Source organism: Salminus brasiliensis, chromosome 7 (genome assembly GCF_030463535.1).
Source record: "Salminus brasiliensis chromosome 7, fSalBra1.hap2, whole genome shotgun sequence".
Lineage (NCBI taxonomy): Eukaryota > Metazoa > Chordata > Actinopteri > Characiformes > Bryconidae > Salminus > Salminus brasiliensis.
Window position 1 is genome coordinate 39,193,774 of NC_132884.1, and position 20,703 is coordinate 39,214,476.

Sequence of the window (20,703 nt, forward strand, 5' to 3'; positions counted from 1 at the left end):
TGAGGCGAGGTTATATAAAACACTGTTGTGAAGGGCTAGGCCATGTCAGAATCTGGTCAGAGTTATCCATTGACCCGTGTTTTCAAATGAAATTTGGACTTTTTGTCCCTTTATTTCAAATCTAGCCATCTAGCCTCCGTTCCATGTTTGCTACATTAGCCAAGTGTGCTTGAAGAAGCTTAAACCAGGGGTGTCAATAGACCTGATTTACTGGGGTACATGGCCTAGTAAAATCAAAGTGGTAAAAAGTCAAATTTACCCTGGATTGCTAAGCAGAACTACAGGACATGCCATACAAATTACATACTACAACATACTACATTTCCCATAATGCCCTTACCAAAATTGAGGAGCAAACGCTTTTAGCCTTTTTATTTCGTTTTTTGAGCAAAGTAATGGACAGTAAGTAAAGTATGATGACTGAATCACTATTATGCTGAGTGTATTTAATACTCACTAAAATATACATCACACATATTTACATTAAGAGAGTGAAGCCAGCTTCCAGTCCTGGATTTTGTTCTTGCTGGAATTTAAGGGATCAGCTGATGTAATCGATTGGCTACATAGTTTTGTACCTACCAAGGATTACAAAGTCCAGGACTGGAAAAAGGTTTCAAGGTCCAGATTTGAGGCCCTCTCAAAGACTTGATGCAGAGTGGTCACTGTGGCACTCAGTCGACATGAAGAGAGAGATTTAAGAAGTGTATTAAATTAAATTAAACTAACTGTTAACTAAATGTATACTTCATAATATATTTGTAGTTATATTTATAAATAATTTAACATAAATTATTCTTTTTAAGTTTATTATTTGTACAGTATATTGACATTTATTATATTATAATATACTTATATTTTTAAGTGTGACCAAAGTTTACTTGCAAACATTGGATGAAAGCAAAATATTAATATTTTTTAACTTATCTGAAATAAGTAAATATATTTGCTAGCATATTTACAACATAATTTAAAGAATTTCACTATGTTTTAAACACAATTAAGGCCTGCTGCACATCTCACTGTTTACTGCATGAAAAGGCTGGCTGGTCATCGCTGGCTGTGTGTCGAGAAAAAACACTGCTTACTTTTTATCTATGAAACCCTTACTGGCCATATGCCACCATCCAGCACAACAATTTTCAATGGAAATAATGCAATTGAAGATTTACTCCAGTGCCTCCATGGACTGGATCAATCGTCCAGTACCGAGAGTTTTCACTGCACTGAGAAAGTAGGTGTCCAATACAGGAAAGTCTGCAGCTGTACCTGCCGGTACATGAGCATTTTCAACAGTTTGTGACTGTTTTCTTTGATTCTAGTTAAAATATTACAAGATTTTGATGTGTTTACCTTTGATCTTTTACCTTTTATCATTTACAATTCAACTACTATTCATCTTCTTGATCGTTTACTTTTAATTACTGTATTCTTTAATGTTTTCCACTCTTTTCTACTCCACTTATTTATTTATTTTTCATTTATTGTTTATAATACAATTGATGTATTGTTTGGTTGTACATAAGCAATCATTCACATCTTACTTCAGGTCTAGGAGGAAAGTAGTACTGTCTCTTTGCCCAGTGTAACATAGCGATGTTTGAGACATTCAGCCCAGGGGATCCATCGTAAATTCCAAAGTTTTATCACATTTTATATATTAGTGGAGTTCAAGCCAAAGGATGGTTGAGGTGAAGCACTTTTTTACAGGGATTTTCCATTAAATGATGCACATGCACAGACATGCGTGTTTCATTGTGTATTGGTGAGCCTCTATGTGATAAAAAGCACAGATATTATTTCAATACAAAACTGAACTACAGTGACATTATTACAGTATTACATTACTGGGTAGTGTTATGTATAGTCGTGGCACAATACAGCATAATACAAGTGTCTATTACAGATATAGACTTTTTGGAAATGCTTAGTGAAAGCGTCATAAATGCTTATGAAAAGCACTGTAACTGCTGGCCGATTTCAAGTCCTAACTAATTAACAACAGTTAACAACAATTATTTTTTTTTATTAGGGGTGGTCAAAGCAACTGCAAATATTAAGATTTGTGACATTAAGATTTCTAAACCAAATCAATTTAGTAAAATAAATGATACAAATTCAGCAACAATAACAATAACAACCGTTTATTACATATTATATATATATATATATATATATAATTTTTTTTTATTTATTATTTTTTTTTACCTTTATTTTAAAGCTTTTATTGTCCAAGTTTGGACCTGTGTAAGATATCAGATTACAGAGGCAAAGTTCTGTTCGAAGATGAATAACTGCGGTAACCTTTGCGCAGTCAATGATGGTCAATGATGCAAAAACTATTAGCATTTGCTAAAGCTACAGCAATGTGTGTTACTTGGTGGTTACATTAGCAACATTAGCATGTTCATGTGCTTCAAAATGTGTCTGTATTTTATCTTTCATAAAGTGGCCAAATACGTTTTTTTAATATTAAAGTACTTTTATTAAAACAGTAATTGTACCATAGGAAAGAGAATTTTTTTAAATGCTGGCTAGCTAGATCACATGTAGTCAGATGAGGGCGGGACTGTGAAGTGTGAGGGGCGGGGCTGTGATGATGAAAAATCTTGATTGATTTTAGCGAACAACTGACATCAGCCTCTTCCGATATGATCCCGCTCCACTCAAATCCAACATAAACGAAAAAAGCTGAAAAACTCTCAATAGAAATGACCAGAATTCCTTTAAAATGCCTTAAAGTGCCTGGAAAATATTCCTGTTTTCTAAAGGCCTGAAAACAACTTTAACATCTAAAAGGGTTCATTTATATTAAATCAGGCCATTATTGACACTGAATTCCTTCTTTTTATTGGGCTTCACTGGAAAGACTGTCTCGGCCAATTAGGGATGTTGTGGTTTTAACAGCCTAGCTGAGATTCCTGAGGGATAGAGCTGCATGGAAATCTCCTTGATGGAATAAGTGTTTTCATCTGCCTTTTCGTTTTATTACCACATTCCTCCTTAGTTATCAGAATGCTAAGCACTGAAAGTTCATGAAAATGGATCCTGAAGTTCTTATGAAGTTCATTAGCTGAGGAAGACTGATGTAAGCATCAATTTGATTGGTAAAACCACTGATAAAAGCTTTGTTTGGATGCTAGACCTTGTTTTTTGGTGTCTGCTGGATGCAGATACTGTGACAATGTGACCTGCATGATTGGGCCCTCATCCAGGATGGACGTATTCAGACCCAGACCTCAAGACTCTGTGGTATCTTAAGTCGGAGGGTGCTTGCCTTTACTTAGATAAGCCAAAGCAGAATTTCTTATCTCAGATCTTGATTTTGTTTAAAACCTGACTTTGTGGGCTTAAGATCCAGAAGCATGCTTTCTTTATCATGGGCATCACAGTGAGTAATAAAAATAGTTTGGCCTGTGGCCTGTTTGATCCTCACTATCAAGTAAGAGTCAACGTCAGGGAGAAAAACAGCAACAGCTTTTGAGACGAGGTTCTGGAAACACATGGAGATCGCCGCAGGCTTGATGAAGGAGCAATACACTGATGTGAGCATGTGTGTGTGAAAGATCTTCAATCTCCACAGTTTCCATTTCCACCATGTTTACTCTACGTTTCAAGCTTATGTTCATGGAGACCGTCATGTTATAAAAAATCATGTTATTCATGTATGCAAATTTTTTGGCTAAAAATGACTGAGTATACTTTTAGTTTACTTTTTATGTACTTATCAAAATAATACTTAGGCATAATATACTGACAATTATACAGAAAAGTTAAGGTACATTGGGCCTAGACTTGTACTTAAGTATACTTGACTTGTACTGCTAAGATAAACAGAAAAGATATATTTGTATATATACATGTATATTTGCCCTATACTTGTGCTTAATCTTCTGCTCTAGAAATACTTTTAAAAAGTGTAACTAAGCATTCTTGGAATTTACATAAGGTTTTAGTATACTTGGTTTGGGATGGGATGGGTTTCGGAGAGGCTGCATGACAACAATCGTCGCTGTCAGACAAAAAAAACTAAACAAAAAGAAAAGCCGTATTTCCAACAACGTCAATGTAAACAAATTTTATTACAAATAATTTGGTCCAGTTATCATGAAATTTAGATGCAAGGTAAAGAACAACTGTCAGATTCACATTATATTATATACAAGTCAAAAACAGCTAAACTGGAGATGCAAGGTTTTTGTTTGACAGCAACGAAATTCTAATATCAACCTTCCCTAAAGACTGTGTATTTATGGTGTCTTGGTTCGAACTAGAATGTCAATTGAAGGTGTTATGTTCTTATATTTTGGCATCCAATACAATACAATTCAAACGTGTTTATTCAAATGATTCAATTATAAAAAATAAAAAATACTTTTTTATATGTCTGATCCACTGGTAGTGTTTCTAACAGTTATCGAGTACCTACAGCTATATTTTAAATATACTAAATTAACACCTAAATGAAACTAGTTATACATGTTACATGTTAAAGTGCAAAAAGTAAATGTAAGTATCATCAACTTCACTTATCAAAATCTAGTATAGTATAGGGAGTATAGTTAAAGTGTATGTTCATAAACTAAAAAAGTGGTATAGGAGTATATAACCAGTAAACTTATAAGTTTAACAGCATACTTATAAGTTCATTTTTAGTACAGTTGCAGAGGCCTGGGCTTGTGGTTTCAATCTCACACAGGTCACAATCTGTGAGGTGCTTGGTGTGGTCCTACAACATGCCACCAATGGACACCCCAGTCCCCCACCTTCCTCTAAAACTGTACATTGTAGGTGAATTGACTATTCGAAATGCTTAGTGTGAGTGTCCCAGGAAGAAGTGGATAAGAAGATGGAAAGATAAACTAGTTGGGTTTTTTTAATTCTTTAATTTCCTACTTTTACACCTAATCTATATTTAAAAGTGGTCAAGAAGTATCTAAAGCTAGTATCTATATGTTTACTTATAGTGTACTTCACATTACAATTGAAGTGCAATATAAAACTGGATGTAAACGACTTGTGTACTCAAAATTAGACTTTTACAAACTAAAATGTTGGTCAACTTAGTCTCCAGAAGAATTAAAATAGTATCAGAGGTCATGGGCCATGTAGGACATGTTGGTAATAACGGGCAACAAGTTTGGACTTGAAGGTCAAGTAGGCAATGTCGGTAAACCAGCTTGGTTATGGTATCTTTAGAAATCTTCGATCAGTCATGTTGGTCAAGCTATTAAGGCTGATCAACTAGCTTGTTGGTCATGTTGGACATCCTGGTATTACTGGTCAACAAGTTTTATCATGATGGTCAACCACACTGGTCATGTGGTTCAACAAGCTTGGTCATACTGGTTGACTTTCTTAAGAACATTTAACCAGTCTGCTGGTAATGCTGGTCATCTAGCTTGGTTATGATGGTCAACCAGCTTTGTCATGATGGTCACGCTGGTCAACCACATTGTTAATGTAGGTCAATAACCTTGGTCATACTGGTTGAATTTTTTTTAAGAACATTTTAACCAGTCTGCTGGTCATCTAGCTTGATCATAATGGCCATTCTGGTAATGCTAGTCTGCCTGCTTGGTCAAGTCTCCAGAAGAATTAAAATAGTAGACTTTCGAGGATACTATAAGTACACTGATATTACAATACTATATAAAGCATATTTAGGAAATATACTCAATACAACATAGTAAACTTGAGTAGTTAAGTGTTTCAGAACAAACTGAGAGAGCATGAACGATGAGTGAAAAGCACTTACAGTCTGGGAACTGTGGAATTAGCCTGTGGAAAGATGATCAACTAAAGGCTGCTTAATGAAACAAATGGAGTTATGAAATAATTGATGTTTTCCCAATCTAACATCCCTTAAATGACCAACTTCCTTTCTTTACCCCACCACCACTGTGGCTTCAATCTCACTTCAGTCACCATCTGTGAGGTGCTTGGGGTGTTCTCCCTGTGTCCATTGGGCCTTCTGGCTTTAACGTGGACCTTCTGGCTTTAATGAAGTTAATGTGGGTCTTCTGGCTTTAATGAAGTTATGAAATAATTGACGTTTGGGAGGAGGAACATGCCTGAATCTCCTCCTTCTTCCATTGTAACGTCCCTTCAATGTCCTTCCCAAACTTCCTTTCTTTACCCCAACATCACCACCACCCAGTCTAGTTTCTTTAATTCAATCATAGCTCTCAATCATAGCTCTTTTTTCAACGGGGAGTGTGGCCGCCCAGCTCTAAGCAGAAGCCTAAATTCTCAGACCTATCATACATTCTCCTCCCATACAATAATCAGATGGTCTAGGCTTGTCTTTGATGGTCAAGGTGGTTGAAAAGTTGTTTATCCAGGAAAAAAACACCCTACAGCTGGTTAAGCTGGTTAAACAGTGTAGCTCTTGACCTGCATTGCATTTGGTTTTCATTTGAGTTTGATAAACTAGTTGGTCAAACTCAGATGACCAACTTGTCCAAGCTGGTTGCCCGGCTGGCCAAACTAGTTGATGTTGGTCATGTTGCTTAACCAGTATGGTAATTATGGTCATGCTGGTAACGCTGGTGAACCAGTCTGGTCATGCTGGACATGTTGGTAATGATGGGCAACCAGTTTGGACTTGAAGGTCAAGTAGGCAATGTCGGTAAACCAGCTTGGTTATGCTGGCCATGCTGGTCAACAAGCTTGTTCACACTTGTTGACTATCTTTAGAAATCTTCAATCAGTCATGTTGGTCAAGCTATTATTGCTGATCAACTAGCTTGTTGGTCATCCTAGTAATGCTGGAAATGATGGTCAACCACACTGGTCATGTGGGTCAGCAAGCTTGGTCATACTAGTTGACTATCTTAAGAAAATTTCATCCAGTCTGCTGGTAATACTGGCCAACTAGCTTGATCATGATGGCCATTCTGGTATTGCTGGTATCAACCAGTTTTGTTATAATGGTCATGCTGGTCAACCACATTGGTCATGTGGATCAACCAGCTTGGTCATACTGGTTGACTTTCTTAAGAACATTTTAACCAGTCTGCTGGTAATACTGGCCAACTAGCTTGATCATGATGGCCATTCTGGTAATGCTAGTCAACCTGCTTGGTCAAGTTGGTCATGTGGGTCAACAAGCATGGCCATACTAGTTGACTATCTTCAGAAATCTTCAATCAGTCGTGTTGGTCATGCTATTAATGCTGGTCAACTAGCTTGGTCATGCTGGTCATCCAGCATGGTTATAATGGTCAACTAGCTTGGTCATGCTGGTCATCCAGCATGGTTGTAATGGTAATGCTGGTCAACTACCTTGGTCATGTGGGTCAACAAGCATATTAAACAAGGTCATCATACTGGTTTACTATCTTCAGAGCTCTTTAACTTGTTAGGCTGGTAGACCAGCAAAACCATCAAACCCAACAACAACAACAACATAGCTTATGCTGGTCGAGCTCTAACGGAGTCAGGCAGGGGTGACTGAATGGGCAGTGAAGGCAGTTCCTTTTGAAACTCTATCACGAGGAGGGAAACGGCTGAGCAAGGAATAAAGACGAGAAGTTCAACATATGGGCTTTGAAGCCTCCAACCTTCTTGCTCCATCCCTCCCTCCCTTCCTCCCTCTCTCTCGCTCTGCCGTCCTCCTCCTGAAGCTGTGAATGATTAGAGGAATGAAAATGCAGCCACATCGCAATGCTGCTCTCAAAGAAATCTGGTTCCAATAGAGGGGTTTCCTGTGATAGCAGGAAATAGCAGTCATTTCTGACCCCCCCCCCCCCCACAACACACACACACACACACACACACACGTATACATTCCGTCAAGCAGACCTCTGAGCAGCTATAAAGTTTGAACCCACTAAGTGTGCTGAAGCTAGAACCTGTGTGTGTGTGTGTGTGTGTGTGTGTGTGTGTTTATGAGTATTTGTATAATATGCAACATGCTGTGTTTACTGGCCTGTTGCTGTCCTATGAAAACCTCATAATTCCACTGTTTCATTTCATTGGTACTGATTTACAGCATTTGCAGACAACTGCTGCTCTTCAACGATGGAAAAAGCTGGTTGATGCTGGTCTGGTTCTGGTTTAGCTGGACCTACACAGAGAGCTTTCTGTAGACACTTCTATGTAGCACCCTTCAAACTGTACAGCACAGGGTTCCAGTACTGATTCCACTTCCAGTACAAATGTTTGCGGACACCCCTCCTAATGAATGCATTCAGGTACTTTAAGTTGCACCCATTGCTGACACATATGTGCAAATGCACCTACAAAGCTTGTCCAGTCCCTGTAGAGAGGTACTGCCAATAGAATAGGACTCTCTGGAGCAGATCAACATGAACCCATTGGCACCATGCTACCTAACACCAGACATGGGCTAGAGGGTGCATTGAGCTGTGGAGCAGTGGAAGAACTGTGTCCATCCAATACTTCTGGGATGAGTTGTGGAGTTGGGGATGATGAGGTGGGGTGGTGATCATCCAACATCTTGAGCTCATGAAAATGCTAGTAGAAAGCCTTCTGATAGTCCTTGATTTTGGAAGAAACAATGGATTACAATGACGTGTCCCGATACTTTTGTCCATATAGTATTAACAGTAATTCCATGGTAATCATGGTGACTTACACACTGTCCTACTATGTGTTCTGCCCAATAGTGAGCAAAGCGTAAGGCTGAAAAACACTCAAGTTGGGTTGTTTCCAACCTAGCACTATTCTGAGTGCAGTTGGAACTAAATTCTGGGAGACGGGACGCGAAAAAAAAAGGAGGGGAAGAAACTGTGATACAGACAGGATGTTGCAAGGGCAAACAACAGGTTGCTGAGAGATACTAGTCAAGGCCAGAAGCAGATGGAGGACAAACAGAAGAGCTTGAATAATGAACAAGCAAAGAGATGAATGAGGCACAAAGCTCCAGACGTAGGAAAGACCACAGACCTTTAGTCCAACTGATTGGACACCTGGGAGCTTGGAACATGTGGTCCATCACTGGCCACATCTATGCTTCAGAATCTCCCCAACAACCCAAGTGCCCACTGATCTCCTTTCATTGTAACTGCAGCCCGGAGGGTTGTTAAGAACCTGCTCTGGATTTCTCTTCAACGATCCATACACACGGGGGAAAACAATCCCTGAGACGAAATCCAGACCACAGCACCAGAGTAACCCAATAAGCCCAATATCCCCACATCTGGGGGCTTTAAACGAGAAGCTGGAAACATGCTATATACTAGATGGACAAAAGTATTGGGACACCTGCTCATTTTTTCCAAAACCAATAGTATTACAAATGAGTTTATCCTGCTTTTGTAGGAGTAACTGTCTCTACTGTCCAGGGAAGAAGACTTTCTACTAGATTTTTGAGGAGGAGCATTGCTGTGAGGATCTGATTGCAGAGTTAGTAAGGTCAGGATGTTGGATGATGATGATCACCACCTCACCTCATCATCCCCAACTCCCCAACTCATCCTAAAAGTATTGGATGGAGCACCACCATCCATCATTCCAGAGAACAGAGTTCTTCCACTGCTCCACAGCTCAATGCTGGGGGCTTTATACCCCTCTAGCCCGCGCCTGTCATTAGACAGCATGGTGCCAATAGGTTCATCATGTTTATCTGCTCCTTTATGAGCCCTATGCTATTGGCAATATCGAAAAAAGAGGCTAGGCAAGCCATGCATGTGTGAACATGCAGCTGAAGGCATTCATTAGAAGCGGTGTCCACAAACATTTGGACATATAGTGCACTTTAGACTACAGTCATAAAGGTCCTGCTGTGATTTCCCTTGTGCCATAAACAATAGAATATATGAAATGACCTCACCACGAAAATATGCAATAACCCCAGCTGCTGCTGCTGCTGCAAAGAATAAAAAACATTGAATCTGAAACTCAAATGAATTATTAGCGTCCCTGTAGGATGTTTAAACCAGCAGGCCTAATGTACAGGTCCTTCTCCATAACACCTACAGGCACAGTAGGTCTGCAAGGGTATTAAATGTATTATGTGGGTTTAAATAGCATAAGGTTTCAACATGCAGCAGCTGTGCAGATGGTGGAGCTGCTTTAGCTTCAGCTTCGGGGGGGGATAGCTGTTTCATCTACAGTCTCAGTCTTGTTCGTACAAGTCTTATTTAAGGCCTCTAATGAACCCTTAGAAGTTATTGCCAGTGATAACAAGCTGTTGCTGTCGGATCAAAGCCCAGTATCTCCAAAAAGGCAACTTTACAGAAAAGCACAAAAAAAAAAAAAAAAAAAAATGAAAGTCAATGTAAAAAACATGTAATTCCAATTTGGGAGCATTTCTATTGCTTCACTCATCATGACTTTTGGACATGAAAGCCAGCTGTGAGACTTATGAGTATGAATTATTTCTAAAAGTGAAAAACAACAAAAATTAAGATACAAGATTTTGCTGTAAAGGTGACAAAATGTCCAAAAGTATTCAGACACCCTTCTAAAATGTCAACTGATGTCACAGGTCACCTATGGACACCATGTTCAGTGCCCGACGTGGGCTAGAGGGGTACAAAGCCCGACCCAACATTCGGTGGCAGAGCAGTGGAACTGCATTCTCTGAAGTAATGGAGCTCCATCAATTCCCTTTGGATGAGTTGGAGCGTGAGAATTCATCATCCGTCAACAGTATCTGACCTCACTGATGCTGGTGTTGTGTGTCTGAATGCAATCAAATCCTCACCTCACAGCTACATAGAGTGTAAAGTCTTTAGTGTTACAGCAGTAGACAGCACACCAAGACAGTTACGCCAATGAATGCTGGATGACTGAGCAGGTGTCCCAATACTTTTGTCCATATCATGTATGTCTTTTATTAATGAGACAAGTGAAGGCTGGTGAGGTAACAGAAGCAGAAAGCAGGGAGGATATAGCGGGTGAGACGGCTAGCCAAAACACAGTCCAGGTCAGGTCTGGGGCGAGGGCTGCGAGAAAACCTCCACAGCTGCACTGAGAGCCGACCCCATAAACCACCAACACCCCCCCCCTCCCTGTCACCCCCCCCCCCAGACTGTGAGGAAATTTAGTCCGCTAAGAAAAAAAAGCAAGCACAGAAATATTCGAAGGAAACCTGCAGTGCTCTGCAGTGATGACCGCAGCAGAGCGAGCAGGCCTGCGAATAACAGTCTGAATATTTCCTTAAAACCATTTCAGCATGGCTCGTCCCCCGCAGACACTCGTTCCCACGGTATCCGCCCTGGTGCGGGCTGGGAATCGGGCTGCAAGACTGCAGAAACTCAGACAGGCTAGAATCTCCATAGAGCTAGACGCCACTTCATCAAACTGTTTGCTACAATTTACACAATCTAACAGGGCTTTCCAGCGTAGGACACGCGTGCAGGTTTACATGTGCACTCCTGGCCCGCGGAGCTAAGATAAACACAGAAGGTGCACACAGGAGAAGTGCCATGCTGTATATGATTTCATACTGCAGAGGTCTGCATGTGTTCACTCAGCTGAATATATTGGTTATGAGTGTCAGAGAGATTTGTGCACAAGTCCATGGTTTCATTTCTCAACCGTTCTTCATGAGGATCTCGTAGAAACACCCAGAATTGACTAGATTTTAAAGTCGTTCTATCAAACGAGTGCCATTTGCATCCACTGATTAGAGGCGTTAAGCACAGAAAAAGGGGCCAGAGTGTGCCTCCAAAGCTTAATGTGATTCACTTAAGGGTTCTTGTTAACATGCTATATGAGAAAAGACTATTTCTAAAAGAACAGCATTCTATTTTAATAATTTTTCATTAGCGCATCTAAAAGTTCACCAAATATATGGATTTTAAAAATATTTTTATAATAATATTTTTAGGAGTATATTTGCCCACCTGTTTACATTAAGTTATAAATAAATGGAGGTCCTGATCTGATCCAACATCTCGGGAACAAGGCTGACCCAGGCATATTTGAATGGATCGGGTTTTGACTATTTTAATCCAGATCCAGTTTTTAAGTCTTTGTTTTAACCACGATGTTCAAAGCGCCATCTGGTGTCTTCAAGGCGCCATTAACGGATGTTATCCCCAGTTAGCCAGCTGTAGCAGCAGTGTGGAAGTTCTCAGAAGGTAAATAAAGGAGTTGAGGTTCTGCAGTGTGGAGCTATTTGAGCTATTTTACAGTGGAACCTGAAAACACACCATAATATCTGACCCTTTATAAAACTCTCACTGAAACGCTCTGTTTTACCAGCGGGAGAACCGGAGAACCGCTCACTCACCTTTCTCTGTTTATAAACCAGCACTGAAGAACCCATTCAGAACCGAGTGGAGACTAACGATAATGCTATTACACACACACACACACGCCATAGGAACCCTAATCACACACACAGCACATTCACCCACTATAACCCAGCTATTACACACCAGTAGACCAACAACCACATATATCACAGGTAGCACTACACACACACATACACACACACACACTCACACAGAAAGTGATCAGACTGCAGTGTTGTAAAGGAGCTGAGAGCTGATTGGTCAGGGAGGAGATCAGACTGGATTATCAGATATTAAACACTATAAAACATCATTTTAAGAAAAGTCTGGACTAAACTAAATCAGTCAGTCCAGAAAGTCTGATTATAGAAACTGAGACTAAAATAAAGAGATTTTACTGAACCCATTAATCAGCAGCTTGTCTGATCTAAACTGTGGGGCTGGATTATTTATACACACACAGAGATCAGATCAGATAAGTATCGGCTGATACTCAGCATTCAGAGACTCGAATTGGATTGGGGGCAAAAAAACATTAATTTACCACCCTGTCACACTATATTTACTCAATAAATAATGCACTGTTCCCTTAAATGACATCACAAAGGTTAAGTAAGGTTATGTTGGACAAGCTCAATTCAACCACCCCGTCACGCCAAATTTTACATTATTAATCATCATTACTTACATAACTTGTGGCCACAAATTAATTATCTAATTCCCACGCCTTACTAAGTTGTGCCCATGACAGCACATGGAAAAATATGCTTTGCTTTTTTTTTGAAGGAAGAACATATTTTTCATGTGTTGGACTTTCATGTTTGCAAAAAATTGCAAACATGAAAATGGTACCGGTTTCATAGAAAGACTGCCATGACCGAACAGGTTCAGAAACACGTATTTGATAGAGTATCTAAAGTGTAGAAAATAGCAGGGGGTCTTGAAGAGGACATCCTTGAGAGAAAACAGGATGCTGAAAATATCCGTCCACTGTCTACTGTACTGTCTAATGAAGACAATGGCAGAAGTGCATCTCACTGCAGTTCGGAACGTAAACAGCTACTGTGAACCGCACCTTATCCACTGACCTTTAACTGCTACGATAGACGTCTCTCTAAAGCATTTGAGTTTTGCTCTATAATTGGAAAATATTGGAGCATGAGTAATAATCTTAATATATAAATAAGCTCAATAAAGTAGAACAGCATCTGCAGTATAGAACTGAAACATGCCAAAATATGACAAAAGTATTGGGACACCCGCTCATTTACTGTTTCTTCTGAAATCAAGGGTATTAAAAAGAGTTGATCCTGCTTCTGTAGGAGTAACTGTCTCTACTGTCCAGGGTAAAAGTTTTTCTACAAGATTCTGGAGGAGCATTGCTGTGAGGATTTGATTGCATTCAGCAACAAAAGCATTAGTGAGATCAGGATGTTGGATGATGATCACAACCCCACCGTATCATCCCCAACTCCTCAACTAATCCCAAAAGTACTGGATGGAGCTCCACCATCCATCATTCCAGAGAACACAGTTATTCCACTGCTCCACAGCTCAATGCTGGGGGGCTTTATACCCCTATAGCCCACACCTGGCATTAGGCAACATGAAGCCAACATCTAGCTGAAAACAGTGTCTGTCCCTTTCCATTTCAAATGTTTCAACATTCAGTCACTGCTGAGGTCTCTCTCTCTCTCTCTCTCTCTCTCTCTCTTTCTCACACACACACATACACACACACTCTCTCTCTGGCTCTGTCTCTCCTGCTCTTTCTGTCTCTTATGCTCTTTTGCACTCTCCTTTGCTCTCACTCTCTCTCTCTCTCTCTCTCTCTCTCTCTCGCTCCAAGGCAACTTCTATGGGAGAACAAATGAAGAAAGAAATACAGCTGTCCCACTCTCACACTCTCTCTGTCTCTCGCTCACTCCAAGGGAACCTCTAAACACAGCTCTCACTTCTGCCTTCTCTATTTTGCTTTCTCTTGCTCTCATTCTTTCAATCTTTTTCTATCCCTATCTCTCATGGCCTCTTGCACTCCCTCTCTCTCTCTCTCTTTTGCTTTCGCTCTCTCTCACTCTCTCCTGCTTTTTCTCTGTTTCTCCACTTTCTCTTGCTCTTTGTCTCTCACTTGCTTTTACTGCTGCTCTCTCCTGCTCTGTCTCTCTCTCTTTCCAAGGCAACTTCTATGGGGGTGCTACTAAAGGAACAAAATACAGCTCTCGCGCTCTCTCTTTCTGTTTTGCTTACTCTCGCTCTCCTCCTCTCTTGCTCTCTCCTGCTCTTGCTTGCTTTCAGTCACTCTCTCTCTCTCTCTATGAAAAAAAATACAGCTGGAAAAAATGCTCTCCCTACATGGAGCCCACTCAATCTCTCTCTTGCTTTCCACTCACACACACAGACAGACACACACACACACACCCTCACACACACACACACTCCATGCCAAGTGACTGCAGTTGAACAGTATCGGTGTGTTAATGTGGAGTGTGTTCTGGCTGAGGCTTAACCAGTCGCACGTGTGGAAAGTTTCTCCTCCCTCTCAGGACCACACCACTGCCAGACTCACCAGCAGGGAAACAAAGAGCGAGCGAGCGAGCGAGAGCAAGGGAGCGAGTGCTGGAGGGGTGAAAGGGAGGGATGGGAGGCAAGAAAATGGATTAAAGACAATAAAAGGCCTGAAAACAACAGCCTGAGCGTAGAGCCTTGAAATGGAGCAGGGGTCCGGGCAGCTCTTCATGCTGACCGTCTGCTGGAGATACTGTAGATGTGTCCATTACGGTCTTCAGCTAAACACTCTAACCCTGTTTCTACTGCTGATGCTAACCTTAATCCTTAAGTCTTCTGTGTGTGTGAGTGTGTGTGACAGAGAGGGAGATAGATAGTGAGTGCGAGTCCTGGGGTGAGCGGTTACGGCACTTTAGGTCGTTGTCATAGCTCACTAGTAACCCAATCTGGTGTGTTTCAAAGCCAGACTCACCGCCTGTCCCCTTGGGTGAAAAAGACCCTGATCTCTGACTCTGCACTGGGAGGGCTGAGGGGGCTGCAAGGACGCACATACACACACACAAAAACACAGCCCCTCCAAAAGATGGACAACTGCAGTGTATTACCTCAGTCATGACTTCATCATGACTCCTTCTCCACCTCTTTCCTTTCTCATGAACTAAAGACCCCCTGGAGCCCCTTCTTTCTGTAGAGGTAGAGACCAAATCCTACATCTGGAGCTTCCAGACGATTAAATAAAGAGCTAATATCACTCACTGAAGCGTCAAGCAGTTTATTAATCCTCTCTGGACAAGCAGCTTTAGGATCTCGCTAATGCTCCTCCACTGACTGTAACAGGGAGAACGGCGTCTCCGTCATTCCCACTCTAGGACGGAACGCTGCTACTACTGCACTATGGAGCTTTGGTGGTGGAGCTGCAGGAGGAGAACCTCTCTCCAGAACTGCTGTGTAATGCTAAGCCATATTAGCATAAAATCCTGTAGTATTACCTTCCTGTAGTAGCTTCAGATGCTGCTTCTGGAGCTCTCAGCTTGTCCAGAAATGCACATGTACAGCTGTCAATGAGTGGGATTCTCAAAGCGTGATTTGTATTTACAGCAGTGGTGTAAAAGTGAGCTACACTCCACAACTGTAGGGGGAGCCCATAGAGGGAGGGTTATTCAGCTCTCTGTTCCTACTGAGGTCTTGACAATCAGTCCTTAGGTTGCCAGTTATTCAATACTATCAATAATATCAATAATATTTACTTCTAAGACGAGTCATTTTCATTTCTACTGTCTGCAGTCAAAGGATTCAGTGGTCTGAGCCTGACGTGCATTGGAAAATGTGATAGAAAGTAGCCCAAATATATTGGCACTTGAAACTGCATATTTGAACTAGCCCAGTTTGGTGGGGAAAAAACACTGACAATCTGGCAACACCACTTTGGAAAGAGACACAGCAAAGACCCTTGACGTTTCTGGGAGTCAGTAAACTACATAATCTAATCCCACAAGACTGGAATATACACTGATCAGCCATAACATTAAAACCACCTGCCTAATATTATGTTGGTCCTGCCATAATAGACCTGACCTGTCGAGGCATGGACACCACAAGGCCTCTGAAGGTGTCCTGCTGTGGTATCTGGCACCAAGATGTTCCAGCAGCAGATCTTCTGCAGAAATCCTGTAAGTTGTGAGGGGAGGCCTCCCTAAGCACTGATGAGCGCCCATAACCTTGTCGCCAGTTTGCTGATTATTATTCTTGAAGCACTTTTGGTAGGTACTAACCACTGCATACTAAAACACCCAACAAGACCTGCCTGATGTTTTGGAGATGCTCTAACCCAGTTGGCCATCACAAATAGGCTCTTGTCATATTGGCATTTTCCGGCTTTTTTATTGCCACAGCTAAAGCATTTTTTCTGGTAACTGTAGCTGTAAGCCGTCAAGGTTAAAGTGTTCCTTTTGAAGCTGAGAGGATGGCAAATTATGACTGAGATGATTTGAAATGATGGCTCGACCCGCCATCCCATAAGATCCATGGAAAATAGGCATCCAGGCTATTTTCTGTCCTGCATCGAAGTGGTGGAACAAACTTCCCCTGGGTGTCCAACACTCGCTGTCCTCAAACCTAGACTGAAGACCCTCCTCTTCTGAGAGTACTTGGGTGAAGAGTAGAGTATTATGGTCTCTTTACTGACTTGTGTTTAGTAGAGTCTAAGCTTAGAGATATCTTTGAATTATTAGTCTATTCAAACTAGCTGAGGTCTTTCTTGAGTAAACAATGAAGCACTTTTGTAAGTCGCTCTGGATAAGAGCATCTGCTAAATGCCGTAAATGTAAATGAAACAATGCCATTCATTAGAATAAAGGTATACAGCACGGAGATGCTCTAACCTTCCAAACAAGGCTCAACCTCACCTAATATCTACCTTCATGGTGCATCAAAACATGTCCTAAAGAATTGCAGTGCAATCAGTGTAAGCTCAGAGATATACAGCCCAGGCTTAGAGTGGATGAGTGGTCTAACACACTTCCACTATGGCCCGGGGGTCACAAGTCCGAATCCCAAGCCATGCTGCTTTGCCATCAGCAGCCGGAGTCTGAGTGAGCACAATTGGCTGTGCTCTCTGTGGGTGGGTAGATGGCACTCTCTCCCCTCCTCACTTTTAAGTGATGTTAGGCATCTGTTAGATGGTGTGATGGCGCTGGGGACCCGTAGCTTTCCTCAGAACGTGTCAGCTGCCTGGCGAATTGCTTCATCGGCGGACTTTGCATGTGTGTTAAAGCCTTACCCGCCTACCCTCCTTACCCTCCTAGTTTCGCTAGTACTTGGGGGAGCTATGAATGGGTGGGTTAATTGGCAGTACCACATTGGGATGCGCTCCCAAATGTGCCACTACAGTCGAACATTTCATCAGCCATGACCCCTTCTCCTCCTCTCTTTTCTTAAACACCCAACCTGTAGCCTCATGCAGGGTTTGGCTCAGCTACAGTACACTCAGTGCCACTCAATGGGGGCCTTTCTATATGGAGCACAAACACGAACCCTCAAACGCCAGTTAAGCTCGCTTAAGCTTTGCGTCTGAGCGCTTCAGAGAACACGTCTCCTCCTCCGTCTCTGAATTCTGACTACAGTCTGTTTGGGCAAAGGCCTCTAAATTGAGTAAACGCATGGAGCTGGCTGAAGGGTCTGTGTGGGTGGGTGTACAGTTACTAAATGCTGTAAACCCCTCAGGATAACAGCGGGATCGCTTTAGCCTGGACTGATTTAAGTCCAGACTGTGGCTCCACACACTCACACACACGTACACACAAGTACACACCCACATGTAACTCAATGGTTTCAGCTGCTGCAGTGTGCTCTTACTACACACTGGCTCTGGTCATACCTCAGGCCTTGGGTTTTACACTCCACGCAGTACACTATGGGTTTAGGTGTTATGCTTTAATGGAAATGAAGACATAGTGAGGTGTGTGAGCTTGGCTCTGGAGCAAGGCTGATGCATTAGTATAGACAGGGAGGTCAAAGGTTTGGGGAAATCTAGGTTTTAAGTGAAATGAGTAAAATGAAATGAGCAGTTTTCAAAAATGTAAGATTTTAAATGAAAAGCTTTTGGGAAGTTGATATTTTTTCTTTGCAAAAACGAACTACAAATATGAAGGGACTAAATAAATAAAGCTACCTGATTAATAATAAAGCTACACAATTTATCGCCATGTTGTGATGCCAGCACTCCTGAACGTTCAAGCCTTAAAGCCACTCAAGCCACTCTAACCAAATGTACATGAGGTCCTAGGTTAAGCTCCTCTTGCTATTATTTGATTTTGCTTGGACTGACTAAAGCCCTATTTTTCCAACACATGTGCAACCAGCCTTTTTTCAAACTGCCGCCAATACAACGTGACCAGGCAACCAATGAGCTCGGAGGAATCCCACCGAGAGACCGATCTACCCACCTGAAGCTCTCTTGAGCTCCGGCTGGTGATTGCAGGCAGCTTGACCTGGGATTTGAACCAGCGAAGCTCAGGTTATAGCGACTAGCACATTTCATGGTAGTGCATGTTGAGGCTTAGCGCAAATCAGAGCATAGCGCCTTTGTCCGTTGGACTACCCTGAGCCTCTAATTAAGTATTTATTTGACTTACATAAAACCTGTTCAACTGTTTGCTGGCACATGAGGTTTTTGTTTAAGTATGTTTATGTATGGGTTTGCAAATAAGCAGCCTAAACATCCACAGTGCAGGCTAGAAAAAGTAAGTGAACCTCTGTGTTAATGACTTCTCCAACAGCTAATTGGCAAACATTTAACCAAGTAACCAGGCTGCCCAAAAACCTAAAACCAATAATCTGTCTTACATTCGGTTCATTTACTCCTCCAATAAGATTTTTAAGGCAGCCTGGCTCCATTAAAACAACCCATCAAATTATTTTACAGTTCAGGACAACCAGTTTGGCTCGACAAATCTGGACATTCCACCAGGAGGAAAGATGTCTCACTCACCATGAATGTTGGAGCCCTGCTCGGCTGCGCCATGACGTAGTACTGGACAGCCATGTTAATGTATGCGACGCGGAATGAGCTGATGCGTTTGTGGCCCTGCACCAGTTTGTACAGCTCCAGACACATGAGGCCTGCTACTGCAGCTGTGGTTGTAGCGATGGCTGGGATGATGCGTCCAGCGATGAGTTTGCTCTGTAGAAGAAAGATCAGCAAAGGGACAAGTGGGGTCAGGCAAAAATACAACCTGCTGTATATCTCCCATTAAGAAGCCACTCTGGATTAACGTTGTTGTTTTCTATCATTAAGTCAGACATACTTTTGTATTCAACAGAATAATGCAGAATACAGAAGCAATCTTTTTACAAAAGACTTGAATGAGCTCAGCCAATCAGATTTTAAAAACAGGCATAGAATAAGAGAGATTTTTAGAACTGGTTTAACATTTGGTGTAAATGAATGAAGTCATTAATTAAGAATAACTATGGTGTTTCCCACCACTTTGACTGTGATATCATATGCAATTATTCACCATTTATTAAATATGTTGCTGCAGTTTGACTAAAAAGCAGCATATTTCTGTTTCTTTCTTAGAATCTGCAGAAACTGCTGTATGTTGGTTTTCTTTCATGTAGCAAAGTAAATTCTGACACCCCAAACATATAGGTATAAATACAGGTATAAACACAGGCATAAATTTATAAATAGGTGCTATTTGTCTAAAAAATAATAATAATAAAAAATAAAATAAAAATAATAATAATTAAATAATAAGCCACATGTGTTCACGTAACATTCCATTATAATACTTTCTTTTTGTACAAAGATCAAACAGCTGATGTATACATAGTTAGTATATGACTTTAGTTGGGGTGAAAAATGTTCAGATGTGATTTTACAAGCCTATTTACCACTCTGTTATTTTGCCACAGAATGGTCACACTGGTTGTCCTTTAATTGGCTGGTAAAAAAAATAATAATAAAAAGAATTATACAATAAAAAATATTATTGGCTGGTTTACGGTACCGCAACAGCTCACAGGAGCAGCGTAGAATATGATACCATAGCCTGGCTTTATTTTTATGCGCTGTAATAAAAACTGCACTGTAATTATATATTGTGAGCATTCCAGAGTCTGGGTAGTGTTAGTGGGTAGTTTTTGAGCTGGCCACAGGGATTTAAGCTTTATGGTTAGAAATAGTAGATGTGTGTTGATGGGTATGGGTCCTGAGCTGATATAAGCAAACAATGAGTAGAAAAGCTGCTTTTTCATGCTGATCTTTATTGATATATTGATATGCTGATCTGGTTAGTAAAGGAAAATGTGGTCAGGCGTAGTTATCTCTAGTAGCTTTCAGATTTTGGTTTTGTTATTTTAAACATAGGGATCTCCACTACTTTACTACTTCACAAGCTTTTAGATTCAAATATTTTTTATATTTCATTATAATTAGATATCAGATAAAAACACATGCACAATCAGACATATACACTGTACA

General features: G+C 41.0%; 1 protein-coding gene across 1 annotated transcript in view; it reads right to left on the reverse strand.

Annotated features, from left to right (window-relative positions):
* The window catches only part of uba7 (ubiquitin-like modifier activating enzyme 7), an 83,106-nt gene that overhangs the window by 28,954 nt on the left and 33,449 nt on the right, over positions 1-20,703 (reverse strand). Inside the window, exon 21 of the mRNA XM_072684887.1 lies at positions 19,207-19,398. Coding sequence (XP_072540988.1) covers positions 19,207-19,398 — 192 coding nt within the window. The remainder of the gene's footprint in view (positions 1-19,206; positions 19,399-20,703) is intronic.